This window comes from Megalobrama amblycephala, linkage group LG6 (assembly GCF_018812025.1).
Source record: "Megalobrama amblycephala isolate DHTTF-2021 linkage group LG6, ASM1881202v1, whole genome shotgun sequence".
Taxonomy (NCBI): domain Eukaryota; kingdom Metazoa; phylum Chordata; class Actinopteri; order Cypriniformes; family Xenocyprididae; genus Megalobrama; species Megalobrama amblycephala.
The window spans coordinates 38841421-38858241 of record NC_063049.1 but is presented as its reverse complement, the minus strand read 5'-3'; the positions used below and the strand labels follow the sequence as shown (position 1 = coordinate 38858241).

At 37.7% G+C, this 16821-nt stretch overlaps 1 protein-coding gene across 4 annotated transcripts in view; it reads left to right on the top strand.

The window, feature by feature from the left end:
• The window catches only part of hdac4 (histone deacetylase 4), a 259783-nt gene that overhangs the window by 235917 nt on the left and 7045 nt on the right, over positions 1-16821 (top strand). For all 4 annotated transcript variants that reach the window (XM_048194567.1, XM_048194569.1, XM_048194570.1 and 1 more), the window contains one exon: positions 2905-3038. In XM_048194567.1, coding sequence (XP_048050524.1) covers positions 2905-3038 — 134 coding nt within the window. The remainder of the gene's footprint in view (positions 1-2904; positions 3039-16821) is intronic.

Here is a 16821-nt window from a genome sequence, read left to right as displayed (position 1 = left end):
TCTGCTGATCTAAGAACGATTCGATCTGTGCCGTCGTTTGTTTTTCATTTTTCTGCTTATCTTAAAGGAATCAGTCACCCATTAAATATTTCTGCCGTTATATGCTCACCCTATTGTCGTTTCAAACTTCTTACGCTGTTTTTGTCTTGTCATAGTAACTAAATATGACATCTAAAAAGGACGAAAAAACAAATAAAAATAGGCCACATTATTTGTACGCCATGTCAAGTCTGAAGTCATGTGTGCAAGGAACAAAATGAAATGCATCTTCCTCTCTACAAGAGCTCATAAAAGTCTCAAATTCAAATGCCTTTAAATTCGTTTCACCACCAAGTTTGGCATCATTGACAGCAAACGCCTGTGTTTTTTGTGTGTCGTAACCAAACATTGTGTGCCAGATTGAATGAATTTTACAGTTTTTCAGTATTTTTTTTTTTATTTCCTTTTTATGTAAAGCACTTTGAATTACCTTTGTGTATGAAATGTGCTATAAAAAATAAACTTGCCTTGCCTTGACTTGCCTAAATAACATCTTAGATTTTGGCTTTGTTTCTCACACAAAGCTATCATGTGACTTACGGAGATTTGAAATTTAGTGCATAAGTCTACTTTTATCATGTTTTTTGGAATAGACGTGGTCATCGTGAACTGTTGTTGTGTGGACAAGAGCTTCGTAAACAATCTCCAGGTGCCAGTTGTTCAAAAGTAATCTGATCGGGTTTCGGCTTTCGGTTTGGATCAAATCTTGAAAATGGGTTGTTCAAAAGAAAAAAGGATTTTGAAATCAGATTAGATCACAAAATCTGATCTTGGTTTTTGATCTTGATCAAATCATCAGTTTGTGTTGTTCAAAACTTTTTAGTAAGATCGGGACACCTCTGATCCAAAAAAATCAAGATTGTACTGATCCCAGCAGAAGGGTGGATTTCAGGAACAAAAATGTAATAAAACTTTAAAACTGGTCAAAATATACAACATTTGTATTGTGTAATATACATAAACGCACATATTTTTTTATTTTACTGTTGATTAGTAAATTAGAAGTGGACATTATAAAGCCTTTCAGTAGTCTACAGTAAAGTAAAAAACAGATTTTGGCATCACAAAATAATCCCCAAACAGTAAATATCAAACAAAAATAAATTTAATTTGAAGTGTTTTTTATCACTGTTTGTAAACTACATTGGCACAATCATACAAGATGAACCAGTCAAAAGGTCTTTGTGACGAACGCAAGGTTTCTCGGGTGAACGCTACGCAGAACTTTTCTGAGAGAACGCAAAAGCATTGAAATAATTTTTCCCCATCTCATTTTTTCCATCGCCATGTCCCTTTAGGAGCTCCGTAGAGCACTAGTAATCCAGATTTGGAAATCTTAAAAAGAAAGTGTGTTTCTGTCCAATTTCAATCCAATTTTGCTTTGAAAAACTGGCACAAAAGTAATGTGGATTACCTGATCCTGGATACCAAAACATGGGATTTCCAAATCCAAATCATTCTGATCCAGATTAAACTTTTGAACAACTGGTCCCAGATTTTTATTTTTGTGTTCCCATAAAAAAACGAGTTTGATACGACACAAGGATGGCTGGTTATATTCCTCTCTACCAGAAAATATCAGGTTCAAATTCATATTATAGCACCTTTAGACTAGTTTGCCACGTTTGCCGTCATTGACATAAATGCCAGTAGTTGTTGCGTGTCATAACTGAACATGGTGTGACAGTTTGAAGGATTTTTTTTAGTTTTAATTAAATAGTCATAAATTACTGTTTTCTTTCCTACACAAAGCTATCATATGACTTCAGGAGGTTTTAAATATATAGTGCACGAGTTGTACAGTCTACTTTTATGATGGTTTATGGATTGGACTTAGTCACCATGAACTGTCGTTGTGTGGACAAGAGCTTCGTGAACATTCTCCAAATTTCAATTTTTGTGTTCCCATAAAAAATAACGAGTTTGGAACGACATGAGGATGGCTGATAATATTCCCGTCTACCAGAACTCACAAATTGCGGGTTCAAATTCACATTATACGCCATGCTTGTCATCACTGACAACAATTGCCATTAGTTCTTGCATGTCATAACTGAACATAGTGCACTGATTTGTAGAAGAATTAGTTTTTCAGTGTAACATCTTACAAAGCTATTGAAAGACTTCAGAAGACTTTGTACAATGACTTTAAACAGACTTTTTTTACGATGCTTTTTGGGTGGATATGGATGAATTCACCATGACTTGTCGTTGGATGGAAAAGAGCAGTGTAAACATTCTCCAAATGTCTCCTTTCGTGTTCCCATTCAAAGTGACAACATAAAAGTTTGGAAGGTGCATAAATAATAACACATTTTCTATCTTGAGAGTACTCTTCCTTAAGCACATTATGCGCATAATTATTCAGAGCAGTTGAGGTTCTGGTGCAATTTGTGTTGCATTTAATATGTTGCACAAAGTTTGTATCAGGTTCTCAGTGGTTGAGCTGGACTGGACGGTTCCTTCTCTTATGGACTGTAGACGTGTTGATGAACATCCCATTGGACCATATCGTGCCAGTGAAGAATTAAAACAAAATAAATTCATCTAGGATGGCCTTGAATGTGAATCTTTGGGAAAGGGAGGTATAGTCGGATACATATATTCAAACAAAGATCAAAAGATGCCTGGAGCCAAAATACTAAGCCACATTTATTAAAATTAAACCTGCCTCTTATTATACGTTTAGGCCCAGTAAATCCAGAGTGTCGTCTTTTTAACAGAGAGAATGTGATGTAATACTGTCTTTTTTTTCCCCTCTCCATTTATTTCTTCATCTCTGATTCCTTTGATCAAAGGCCAGCCACCGGATTCTGAGCGAGCCTTATAACCCCCACTTGTATTTCCTGTCTCCCCCTTTGGCAGGTTTTGGCTACCTGACCAAGCAGCTGATGGGACTGGCCGGCGGCCGGCTGGTGCTCGCGTTGGAGGGGGGTCACGACCTCACCGCCATTTGCGATGCCTCCGAAGCATGTGTTTCTGCTTTACTTGGAAACGAGGTAAGAGCAGACTGGAGATCAGACGGGGAGGGTGACTCACGCATGGACGGGGCTTTATGAATGAAGGAAAAGATGAAGGGATTTTACAGAATGACAGCATCCTCCGATGTTCAACAGTATGGATTTTTTCTGCTGGCCCACTTGGGCCAGTCATTCTGATTGGACTTGTCTTGAGACAAAAAATTATTGTAATGGCACTGAACAGAATTGGAAAAATTCAATTCAATTCACATTTATTTGTATAGCACTTTTCACGATACATATCATTTCAAAGCAGCTTTACAGAGAATGCATGTCAACATCACCATTTAAAGAATGCAGTTAGCAAATAATGTAATAATTTAGGCAATTAATTTACAATCACTGTTAGCAGTTTAACTGAAGGTAGAAGCAATGAGCTCCTGGAAAAATGAATTACCTCGGGACGAGTGTCCCGAGGTAAAACAGAAAAGCAAATGGAGAATAATTAGCGTAGCTGCTGTTCATAACATTAAGCAAAGATAGTGTCGTGGAAATTCTCAATACAAATCTGACTTCACCACTGACAATTTAAAGAACTCCTAGTTGTTAATATAATACTATAGTATCTCTAGGTAATTCCCTGAATTCCTGAATACTTACCATACAATCCAATACTTCCCTGAAGTATGGTGACGGCGTCCCGTCAAGAAGCTACTATCACTACCTCAATCACACTTGGCTGTTACATTTGTTGTCTTTTGAGCGTAGGATCTTCTATTTCTTAGCTGCGCAGCATATACCTAACACGACTTCCAAGTTGCTCTTTTTAGAAATGAAGTTTTATTTACGGCAGGGAGGTCACTGGTCACAACAACAGAGTGAGTCTCAATGAATAGAAAGATACATGCACATTTAAGTCTTACAGTTGAGTAAAAATCAATGTCTTCATCACTGTGATTTGTTCTGGTGATTGGTTTGTAATGATCTAAGCTAATCATGTGACTGGTCTTTTACCTGAGCATCCTTAGTCTGCATTTTCTGTACATTTCATGTTGACGCAAAATATTTCCATCACAATAGTCATGTGCAATTGATCTGGTATGAGATGCATTATGTGAATGCTTGGCTAAAGAGATGCGTCTTTAATCTAGATTTAAACTGGGTGAGCGAGTCTGAGCCCCGAACATCATCAGGAAGGCTATTCCAGAGTTTCGGAGCCAAATGTGAAAACGCTCTTCCTCCTTTAGTGGACTTAGATATCCTAGGTACAACCAGAAGTCCAGAGTTTTGTGATCTTAAAGAGCGTGAAGGATTGTAGGGCAATAGAAGATCGGTTAAGTACACAGGAGCTAAACCATTTAGAGCCTTATAGGTCATTAGCAATACTTTATAATCGATATGGAACTTAATGGGTAACCAGTGTAGAGATGATAAAATTGGTAATATGATCATATTTTCTTGACCTGGTAAGAACTCTAGCAGCTGCATTTTGTACTAATTGTAGCTTATTTATTGAGGAAGCAGGACAACCAGCTAATAATACATTACAGTAATCTAGTCTAGACGTCATGAAAGCATGAACTAACTTTTCTGCATCAGAAACGGATAACATATTCCGTAGCTTAGCAATGTTTCTGAGGTGGAAGAAGGCTGTTTTTGTAACATATGAAATATGATTTTCAAAGGACAAGTTGCTGTTTAATATAACACCCAGGTCTTTAACTGTCGAGGATGGAGTAACAGTACATCCTTCTAAATGCAGGTTGTAGTCTGAGAGATTCTGTGTACAGGTTTTTGGGCCATTAAGTAATACTTCAGTCTTATCTGAATTTAATAGAAGAAAATTACTAGTCATCCAATGTTTTACTTCTTTAACACACTCTGTCAGATTGGATAATTTAGAGATTTCATCTGGTTGTGGTGAAATATATAACTGAGTATCATCGGCATAGCAGTGGAAACTAATTCCATGTTTTCTTATAATATTGCCGAGTGGCAGCATGTATATTGAAAATAGCAGAGGGCCTAACACAGATCCTTGCGGCACTCCATAGTTTACTATCGTTATCTTAGATTTTTCCCCGTTTATATAAACAAAATTGTGATGGTCTGATAGGTATGACCTAAACCACTGTAATGCCTGTCCTTGAATACCAGTGTAATTTTGTAGTCGATCTAGGAGTATTTTATGATCTATTGTGTCGAACGTAGCACAATGACAAACTAGTTTTCAAACAGTGCAAAATGTTTTTACAGGGTCTCCACCATGAATTTTGGTTTTTAAAGCAGTCGAGTTAAAAATAGTGTGAGTTTTATAAAAGAATCTCAAGGAACATTGTGTCATGTAGCTGACTTTGAGTGTAAAGCCCGGGACGCACCAATCCAACGATCGGCCGTCGGGCAACATCGGACCGTTTTTAAGCCGACTAAGTTTTCCTGGTGTGTTCTGCACCATTGGCTCTAGTCGGACACGTCTCCCAACCCTAAGACTTCTGCATAGCAGTTCCGCATGATAACTGGCCAAATTGGGCAAGTGAGGATTCCATTTGCTGAGGTGAACCTCTGTCTCACTGGCCCTGGGCCCTGTTTTGTCAAGCCTGTCCTCTGTCCTCCCACCCAGCTTTTGTCTAGGGTGTCACAGACTAGATGTTTGTCAGGGTGTGTATTTTGCAGCACTCCCTTTGTGCTGGCCAGCCACCAAGGTTCAGCTGACACAGTCATAGTCCAGTCTATGGGTGGGAGTGAAAGAATAGCGAACGGTTCACTGTCTACACTCGGAGAAACAAGACAAATGAAGCTTTAGGGCGTCATTTATCCACTTGTCTCTGTGTCAGAGGAAGAATAATTTCTTTTATGTTCCCATCTCTCATCTTCACTGCTATTCTTTCTCTTCATCTTCTTTATTCAGGGCCTTTCCTTTCTCTTTCTAAATCAAATCCATTCTCATTTTGGCTCGGCTTTGCTGTCAAAACAGCAGCCTAAATGAACCTCATAAGTGATTTGGAACACTGTACATAGACAGCAACTTATTACATCCATGCTCAATTGATTTCAATAGCATTTGACATTGCCGTGTTGCTAAGCTTACGATGCAAAACTCTAACCAGCAAAAACTACATAGCACAACCAAATATTGGACCTGTGATGCCTTAAAATGTTGCCTGTGTTGGCAGCTCACTATCTCCATTCTTTCTTGGAGATTTTGTTGTTTGTCTCTTCCAGAGCTTCCCAGGGATTCTTAATTAGCTCACCTTGGGTTTCTGAGTATGCAAGAGTGGCATTGACATGTATGTGTAGGTGGAAAAGTGTTAATATTTAGGGTTTGTAAGTCCTGAAATCAAATACATTGTTTTATCACAAATCGAATCAGAGCAGAAATGAAAGATTGAAAAGATTGAAAGATCTGGAAAAACCACATACATTTACCCGCCCATAGACCCTCCTCTCGAAGAAATCAGGACAGAATTGGTTGAAAGTGGTCAAAAGAGACGGATTAAAATACCAGGTGTAAACGGGTACGTGTCCCTCGTCCACTTAACGCATCTTAATACCAGGTGGAAACAGGACCTTTGACAGAATTGCACACAAAAACAGTTTTAAGTGAATTGACATGCCTTCGGACTTCAGAAAATCTGTGTATTTTGAGAGAGCGACGCTGCGGCACATCCTTACAAAGTTTACTTCTGTTGGTTAAGGAGAACCTGTTGAAACCATCCATGCAGACCCATTGAGCCTCTAAAACATGTCCAAAAGCGTTCCCAGGCTATGTGGATCCCAAAATTTACACTTGTGCTGAGTTTATACGGCTTCCCAGAGGCTAGATTAGCTGAGCACTGGGAGTTAGTGTTCAGAGCAGGACTGAATCATTTTGCCACTCTTAGGGTCAGATGAGAGGACGGGCCTCATTCCTGGTGTTATTGAAGCTCTAGAGTCAAGCCTGTAAATACATTCCTGGAACAGTAAAAGTGAGCTGTCTCCACTCCATTTCTGGGGATGAGAGGAAAATAACCAGGATAATTAGACAGTGCAAAACAGGTTGTGTGCTGCACCAGGAATTACATTTATGTTGATTAGTTCTGGCACTGTGTTTGGTATACTACAGTAATGTCTTGTTGAAAATATTTTTGTGGAAACTGAAAACGATTCTTTGATTAATATAAAGTTTAAAGAAGCAGCCAACTAGATTTTTATTTGTAACAATATAAAAGTCTATACTGTCACTTTCGATCAATTTAATGTCCTCGCTGAATAAAGGTTTTAATTTATTAAAAAAAAATATATATATATACTGACCCCAGAACTTTTTCAAACTTTAGTTTATTTTGCAAGATTTTTTAAATGTTATTTTATATACATTCAAAAATATATATATTTCTATTTTTTTAGAAATGTTTTCAGAGAATGTCTCTAAATAAGAATTTTTTTTTTCCACAAAACTATGTACGATTTCTAAAACCTGCCTTACACAATCAACAAGAAAACTTATACTATAATAATAGTCAAGTGAAGTCACCTTTATTTATATAGCGCTTTTTACAATGTAGATTGTGTCAAAGCAGCTTTACATTGATAACTGGTACATTATTTTGGCTGCACAGCAGCTCTTAAAGAATAGTGTCAATGCAGGCAGATCAAAGCACTGTTGATTATCAAATGTCAAGTCAAATGTCAAGTGTCCCCAACTAAGCAAGCCAAAGGCGACAGCAGCAAGGAACCCAAACTCCAACAGGTGACATCAGGTGGCAAACAAGTGGCAAATAGACATTAATACTATAATGTTATTTTTTTTTTTTTAAATACTAAAAAAAAAAAATTATATTAACATATACTAATTAAGTCAGAGCTCACCAAATTTGATAACAGGTAACATTTTATTTTATTTTATTTTTTTTCATTGCTTCGAGTGAGCCTATTTCTTGTAGCTTTTTATTTGTTATGGATAGATGGATGGATGGATGGATGGATGGATGGATGGATGGATGGATGGATGGATGGATGGATGGATGGATGAGTGGATTATGGATGGATGGATGGATGGATGGATGGATGGATGGATGGATGGATAAGTGGATGACGGATGGATGATGGACAGATGGATAAGTGGATGATGGATGGATGGATGGATGGATGGAAGGAAGGAAGGAAGGAAGGAAGGAAGGAAGGAAGGAAGGAAGGAAGGAAGGATGGATGTATGGATGTATGGACAGTCCGTTCATGTTCATAGGAAAGGAATGATTTTTTTCTTTTACCCACAAGGCACTGTGTGTCTCCACAGTAACAGGCTCTTCAGGAAATAAATGCACTAACTGATCTGGACCTGTTTGCTTTAGAGGAAAACTGCATACTGGCAGTCTTAATGCAATAATCATAATCGGTTTACCTACACCAGCCTTCGCCTCTGACTCGGGTCAGCGGCAGACTGTGAGTCTACAGGCCTGCCTGGCGCTGCCTTCATCTCCACTTTGCCCCATGGGAAGGTTTGTTGTCATAGCAGGAAAAGGATAGAGACGACGAAGGCATTGAGCGAGCAAAACTGCTCAGTAAGGGTTTGTTTCAGCTGCCTATCGAGTGCACTCCCTTGAGGTATGTTCAGAGGGGGCTCAGAGTATCTCACGCTCACTCTCTTCCCTTTCAGCTTTCAGACGCTACCAGCGGCCCATCTGAAAGCAGTTAGCTTCACACCTCTCACAGACGGGGTCACTGACAGCCAGAGAGACAGAGGCAGACTTAAAGTAATCAAAGGAAATTAGAAAGTACAAAGTACAGAGGAAGCTTATGTCATAGAGCTCGAGAGTGGAAGGACTGACTATCCCATGGGCATTGGACACTCAGAACAACTTATGCCACATTAGATGCTTCAGGCCTCTCCAGTGCATATTGTTTTAATATGCAAAGAGTCCACTGCCTTGTCTCTGTCTTATTTGTCCAAGTATGGAAATTGGAGGCCTTGTTTAGATACACGTAACATGCAAGTTTTTCATGGCATCCATTCAGGGGGTCTTCAAAAGGGGCAGTTCAACCACACATGCAAGACGTCACAAATGCCCCGAGAAGAGAAGCTCAGGCCAGATAATAGATATTAAGAAACAAGAGTACAGACTGTAATCAGTATCACAGGAAGCAGGTGTTTTATCATTGCATTCAAGCCCACATTGTAACAGAGGTGAAGTTCAGGGCAGTGAGTAGATGATGTCGATAGAGCCTGAGAGCTTTCGAGAGCGTGTTTGAGTGTGTTTGAACTAGAGACTCAGGGGATAACAGGTGCTCCAGCTACCCGAACCTCTACTCCGCCTGGTTTGCTCATTCGGTCATCTATAACTTGAAAGGTAAATCAAGCTCAATAGGGTGCTTTCACTCAAAAGTAAACCAGTTTATTTATTTTAGGAATCAAAAAGACAATTTATTTTACATATTATTATGTGTTCTGTAGTTTAACACTCAGGGGTTGGAAAACACACCAGTGCGTTCTGTTGGATCTTCTTCACATAGCAGCAAAATCGACTTAAAATACCTTGTCATTTTTTGTAATACATCAATTGAAACTACAGAACGTCTACTTTTAAGAGAAAATGATTACAGTAAAACTTAACACACTACATTATGTCATATATATATATATATGTGTGTGTGTGTGTGTGTGGGGGTACAGTGGGTACGGAAAGTATTCAGACCCCATTAAATGTTTCACTCTTTGTTATATTATAGCCATTTGCTAAAATCATTTAAGTTCATTTTTTTTCCTCATTAATGTACACACAGCACCCCATATTGACAGAAAAACATAGAATTGTTGACATTTTTGCAGATTTATTAAAAAAGAAAAACTGAAATATCACATGGTCCTAAGTATTCAGACCCTTTGCTCAGTATTTAGTAGAAGCACCCTTTTGATTTAATACAGCCATGAGTTTTTTTGGGAAAGATGCAACAAGTTTTTCACACCTGGATTTGGGGATCCTCTGCCATTCCTCCTTGCAGATCCTCTCTATTTCTGTCAGGTTGGATGGTAAATGTTGGTGGACAGCCATTTTTAGGTTTCTCCAGAGATGCTCAATTGGGTTTAAGTCAGGGCTCTGGCTGGGCCATTCAAGAACAGTCACAGAGTTGTTGTGAAGCCACTCCTTTATTATTTTAGCTGTGTGCTTAGGGTCATTGTCTTGTTGGAAGGTAAATCTTCGGCCCAGTCTGAGGTCCTGAGCACTCTGGAGAAGGTTTTCTTCCAGGATATCCCTGTACTTGGCCGCATTCATCTTTCCCTCGATTGCAACCAGTCGTCCTGTCCCTGCAGCTGAAAAACACCCCCACAGCATGATGCTGCCACCACCATGCTTCACTGTTGGGACTGTATTGGACAGGTGATGAGCAGTGCCTGGTTTTCTCCACACATACCGCTTAGAATTAAGGCAAAAAAGTTCTATCTTGGTCTCATCAGTCCAGAGAATCTTATTTCTCACCATCTTGGCAAACTCCATGCGGGCTTTCATGTGTCTTGCACTGAGGAGAGGCTTCCGTCAGGCCACTCTGCCATAAAGCCCCGACTAGTGGAGGGCTGCAGTGATGGTTGACTTTCTACAATTTTCTCCCATCTCCCGACTGCATATCTGGAGCTCAGCCACAGTGATCTTTGGGTTCTTTACCTCTCTCACCAAGGCTCTTCTCCCCCGATAGCTCAGTTTGGCTGGACGGCCAGCTCTAGGAAGGGTTCTGGTCGTCCCAAACGTCTTCCATTTAAGGATTGTGGAGGCCACTGTGCTCTTAGGAACCTTGAGTGCAGCAGAATTTTTTTTGTAACCTTGGCCAGATCTGTGCCTTGCCACAATTCTGTCTCTGAGCTCTTCAGGCAGTTCCTTTGACCTCATGATTCTCATTTGCTCTGACATGCACTGTGAGCTGTAAGGTCTTATATAGACAGGTGTGTGGCTTTCCTAATCAATTCCAAGCAGTATAATCAAACACAGCTGGACTCAAATGAAGGTGTAGAACCATCAAGGATGATCAGAAGAAATGGACAGCACCTGAGTTAAATATATGAGTGTCACAGCAAAGGGTCTGAATACTTAGAACCATGTGATATTTCAGTTTTTCTTTTTTAATAAATCTGCAAAAATCTCAACAATTCTGTTTTTCTGTCAATATGGGGTGCTGTATGTACATTAATGAGGAAAAAATGAACTTAAATGATTTTAGCAAATGGCTGCAATATAACAAAGATAAATTTAAGGGGGTCTGAATACTTTCCGTACACACTGTATGTATATAATATTCTACACTATAATATGTAAAGATTACATTATTTAATAATATTTGTATTAAATATAACATAATATAATCTCTAAATGTTACAGTTACATTTTTGGTTATAATTTTTAAAAAATATTTATATATTATATTACTAAATATATTATAATTTGTTCAATACACCTTTAAATATATTTGTAGTGGTAATTTCTTCATATTTATATTAATATAAATATTAAGATGTTTTAAAATGATTTAGATATATATAATACAAATATTATGTAGTATAATATTCTTTTAAATATTTAACTTAATTTATATATAAAAAAATAAATATTTACAGTATTTATATTATATTTATTTATACTATTTATATTATATTTAATAATATTTAGAATGATTAAACATAAAGCAAAAAGTCTATTCAACATCAATTATTAATCACGAACAAACTAATGATGACAATCTTTTTGTATATGTCATCATAACCAAAGTACAGTGTCCTATTAGGACCAAAAATATTTGACGTTACACAAATTGTTGTAAGCGAACCGCACTGAAACTATTTGACACCCAGAGTTCCCTGCTGTCCATGGAGCGAGAGAGTGAAAGATTGAGCTGCTTTACAGCGCAGCAGCCTCCTGTGTGACTGTGCTCTTTATATTGAGCGTTTAACTACCTGGGCTTGTGTGTGAAATATACTTCCTCTTTTTTAAAGGCAGGTAAAGAGAAGGAGGCACTGTTATAATGAGGATTGTGTTTCCTTTGAAAATGAGTCAGATCAGGGGCTCTGATGATCAGTTCTCTCACTGTTGTCCTTGTGCAATCAAAGGTTTCACTGGTTAAATAGCTCACGAATGATGCTTCGACTCTGACGTCATTCAGCCCTGAATCCATGACTCATTGATGGATGTGTGCAAGCAGATGTTGTTCTCAAATTGTGGTCATTAGCAATTATATGATAAACAACGTCCTAATAAGCTAATTGTTGCCAGCCACCATGAGGTTTTTCTCTGTGTTTACCCAATAGCTACAGTAAACATGCAAGCTTTAACCTATGTGGCCTGGGCTTGATTTCCAGAATGTTCTGTCCTGTAAAGGACTGTTTGTTAGGTCACTGCAATCATTTACTGAAAGGTTTCAGTTAGGAATTTCAAAATGAACTGTAATCAGCTCTGTCAGGGCTGGTCATGTATGCCGTTCTCAATGCATGAATGCAGTGGTACATTAGTGCAGTTAGTCCTAGTTCCCATATCTTAAAGAGGCTAAATTTAGAATTCAGAAACCCTTGTTATTAGCGACACCGGTGGCCATTAAGTGAACTGCAGCCAGAAACTTGCTGCTTGTTCTCGCACTCGTGCACATGTAACGTACAAGAGACTGAAGGTCAATGCCGCGATATACTCACGTCGAACTTCTTTTCCGTTCTTTGCTTAGCTGTTGGAAATACCTTTGCAGCAATATACTGTTAATGAATATACCGACGTCCATGTTGCTGAGAGCGACGTTTAGATGAATATCTAAATATATGTTGCACGTTTTCCTCTAAACACACATCAAAAATGACAGCGGTGAGAAAGCAGCAGCTATGTTAGATATGTTTGCACCAGCTCAACACCAATTCACCGGCATCATGTCGACTGATGAGTTAATTAAATTACACTGTTATGATAGTTTCTTTATAAAGTATATATGAGACTATAGACTATATATAGATCTGGTTATGTGAGACTATAGTTTGAACAGTACAGAATGGTTCTTTCGGCATTGTCCAGAACATTGTATAAGCATTCATTTTATGTGTAATAAAACGGAAAAGAGGCTCTCGGGAGCGCGCGTAACCATCACATCCTTTGGGTTTTCCCAGCGAAACCGGGTTTATATGAGGCCTTCATATAAAAATCAGTCTACGGGGAAGTCAGGGAAGGTCTCGTTTTTTAAGTTTCATTACAAGCTGTTCACGCATTGGCAATACAAAAAGCTGTTAATACATGAAAATTCTAACATAAAGCCCCTTTTAATCTACCATGTTGACAAAACACACAAGAACCAATGAGGTTCTCCGTCAGCTTCTTCTTTGGTGACGAGCATGTGGATCTGAATGGAGGGATGGCAGAATTTTCATTGAATCATTTCTGTCTGTTTTCATTCAAAGTAATCAGAAGACATGGAATTATGCAAGGATGAATAAATGACTGTTTGCTTTATTTTCACTTAGCTGTTCCTTTCATAATTCTTCTGCAAAGCAATATTTTTTTTTATTCACTACATAAATATAAACTATATATATATATATATATATATATATATATATATATATATATAAAACATTTAGTTTTAGTCTTTTAATTCAATTATTTTATGTACATTTTTAACACAGATGTTTACAGAAAATTACAGAACAATGCAAAAAGTTAGGCTTTTTTCTTTTTTTCTGTGAAATATGAACTCAACAAAACATTAAAAAAATATATATTTTCATTGATTTTACCAATAAAACCTCCATTATTTATCAGAAATTATATTATAATAATAAAAAAATTATTATATTTTATATAAATACATCATCCATTTGTATTATTTGTTTTATTTTTTTTCCAATACTTTTAGTTATACAGTGGCACATCGCCCAAAATATTGAGGACCACTGCCTTAATGTATTGCAAACTATCAAACTTTATTTTTGCTTATCTGCACTGTTGGATGTTCTTTTGGTAACCCTGTTTTGCATAAAGTTCCCAGTTCACCTGGCTTCATCCATATTTGAAGGACGTGCCCCGTTCTCATTTATATTGCTGCAGGCAGGTTGACAGAAACCATCCTAACAAAAGCTTTTCTTTTTCCTGGAGAATGCGAAGGTCCTCGCACTCAGGCCGCGGGCGAGGGGGAAAATAAAATAAATCCCACTGTCATGGTGGATGCCGGCAACTGGCATGTGTTTCATACCTGCCAGGCAGCTTGGCGTGCGCTGACAAGACCTATTAAAGTTTATAGACGTGCGGCAGGGCCGTCCATCACCGTGACGGACAGGTCGGCCCCCTCCCCCTCGGCCAGTGCCAGGGCAGGAGAGGGTCGCAGCCGCAGCGGGATTGGAGAGCTGAGAGGGGCCGGGCTGAACTGGGAGGATTCCTAAGGGAGCGTATCGGGGGGACGGGTGTTGACCTACAGTCACACCGCACAGCGGGAAAGTGTGAATGAATGACCAGCTGGCCTCACACACGCAGACTTTTCACCCCTCCATATGGGACTGCTGCCTTCGAGTCATGTCGGAATGATTGCATTTACGAGATGAACACCATCGCAATGTCGTACCTGTGGGAAAATCTGGATTTTCTTTGAGGCCAGATTTTCTGAGCTGGCAATGTGTCAATTGAAGAATCATGGTGGAAGCAAATTGATATTGAGCATATTTTTGTTAGCAGTTTTTGTTAGCTGGGCTGCATCCACATAGTTTTAATGCAAATTTTATAATATTGTGTGAAAATGCTGGATGGAAACACCAAGACGCAAATAAAATTTCAAATACAATATGCATATAAAAACTTTATTTATTTATATATAAGCACAAAGCCCTATATATATATATATATATATATATATATATATATATATATATATATATGCTGGATTTGAAGCACCAATATTCAAATAAAATATGCATGTATGTATATATTTTTTAATTGTGCTTTTAATATTTTAGTACTAGGATGATTCTTGTTTTTGTTTTTTTGTTTTTTAGAAAAGCCGAGGGGTTTTATATGTGTGGAAGTTTGTTTCTGCCACTAAATAAAAAATAAAAAGGGTATAACTGTGATAATATATCTCACAATTCAGACTTTTTTTTTCTCACAATTGTGAGTTTACATTTCGCAATTGTTATTTTCTCAGAATAGCAGGATATAAACACACAATTGTGATAAAGAATTGCGAGATATAAGCTTACAATTTCGTAAAATAAAGTAAAAAGTTATAAACTCACAATTCTGACTTTTTTCTAATAATTCTGACTTTTTTTCTCACAATTACAAGTTTATATCTCACAATTCTGACTTCTGTGTGATATAACCTCGCAATTGTGTGATATATAAAGCCAGAATTGCATGATATAAAGTCGCAAAGGCATGTTATGAATTCAGAATTGAGAAATATAAACTCGCAATTCTGACTTTTCTCTCAGAATTGTGATATAAATTTGCAATTGCGAGTTATAAAGTCAGAATTGAGTGATTTAAACTCACAATTGTGAGTTATAAAAGTCAAGAAAAAAAGTTGATAATTGTGTAAAGTTTTTTTTTTTTTATTCAGTGGCAGAAACACGCTTTCCATAGATATGTCTGTCGTGCCACAGCAGGATTAAAATCTCCTCAGACGGCCTTTTCCAACTCCTCCAGTCCTTTTATTTGTTTTAATTAAACCAAAGCTTCCAGAATAATCTCTCCCTCTTCTTTCTTTCTCTACATTTGATAATATTTCAAAATCACTCCACCCTGATTCCGTGTCCTTTTTGTCTCTTCTTTTTCATGTAAATGGTTTATGAAGGATGAATGACAGGATGCATGCCCTTTTCTTCATCTTTAATGTTTGCATATGAAACACTTGGCTGTAGATTTTCTTTTTCTTTTCTTTTTTTTTTGTTTTTTTCTTGCGTGGGGGTGAAAAAATGCAGCCGAGAGCCAAGGGGAAATGGAATCATTCCACATCAGGAATGCAGCGTCGCACACTGGCTGTTTCCTCTGGGCCGTGGCCTCGCTGGTCCCTGAGCTGTCGTGAGGGTTTGCCGGAGTATGAGGTCTCGTTGCCCACGCGCTGTGACAAAGCACAAAGCCCTACATTGTTGGCTAGATTTAAAGCACAGCCTTCAGCACATCTGTGATCCCCCGTTAGAGCGTAAACACAACCTTGCTATTAATACATTTATTGCCAGGTAGCTATCGGTGGTCCCTGAAAACAATACCTAGCAAGGTCTGCTTCCATAAATAATGCGATGAAGATGTGGATTTGTTGTATGTATTCCCCAAAATCATATTCAACATAGTTTTTGTGTTAAAGTTAGCATGAAACAAGAGTTGTGATCGCCTTTTTTCCCTATTGTTTTCTTCCCTATTATAATGTATATCCGAGTGAAACGGCTTGTCAGACAAGAAAGAATGTAGGGCGGGACTTGATTTTGTCTGTAGGGAATTGATTGCATGGTTGTGGTTCGCTATTGGTCGATCTCATGTGAGTGACACGTTGTCCCGCCCTCACGTCAATAAACACGTCATCATAGAAGAGATATCGCTGCAAGAGGGAGGGGAAATTATTATAAATACTGCAATTTTCCATAAAAATGTATATAAATGTATAAATGTATATGTGTGTATATATATATTTATATATATATATATATATGTGTGTATGTATGTATGTGTATATATATATACATATACACACATATACATACATATACATACATATATATATATATATATATATATATATATATATATATATATATATATATATATATATATATATATATATACAGTACAGTCCAAAAGTTTGGAACCACTAAGATTTTTAATGTTTTTAAAAGAAGTTTCGT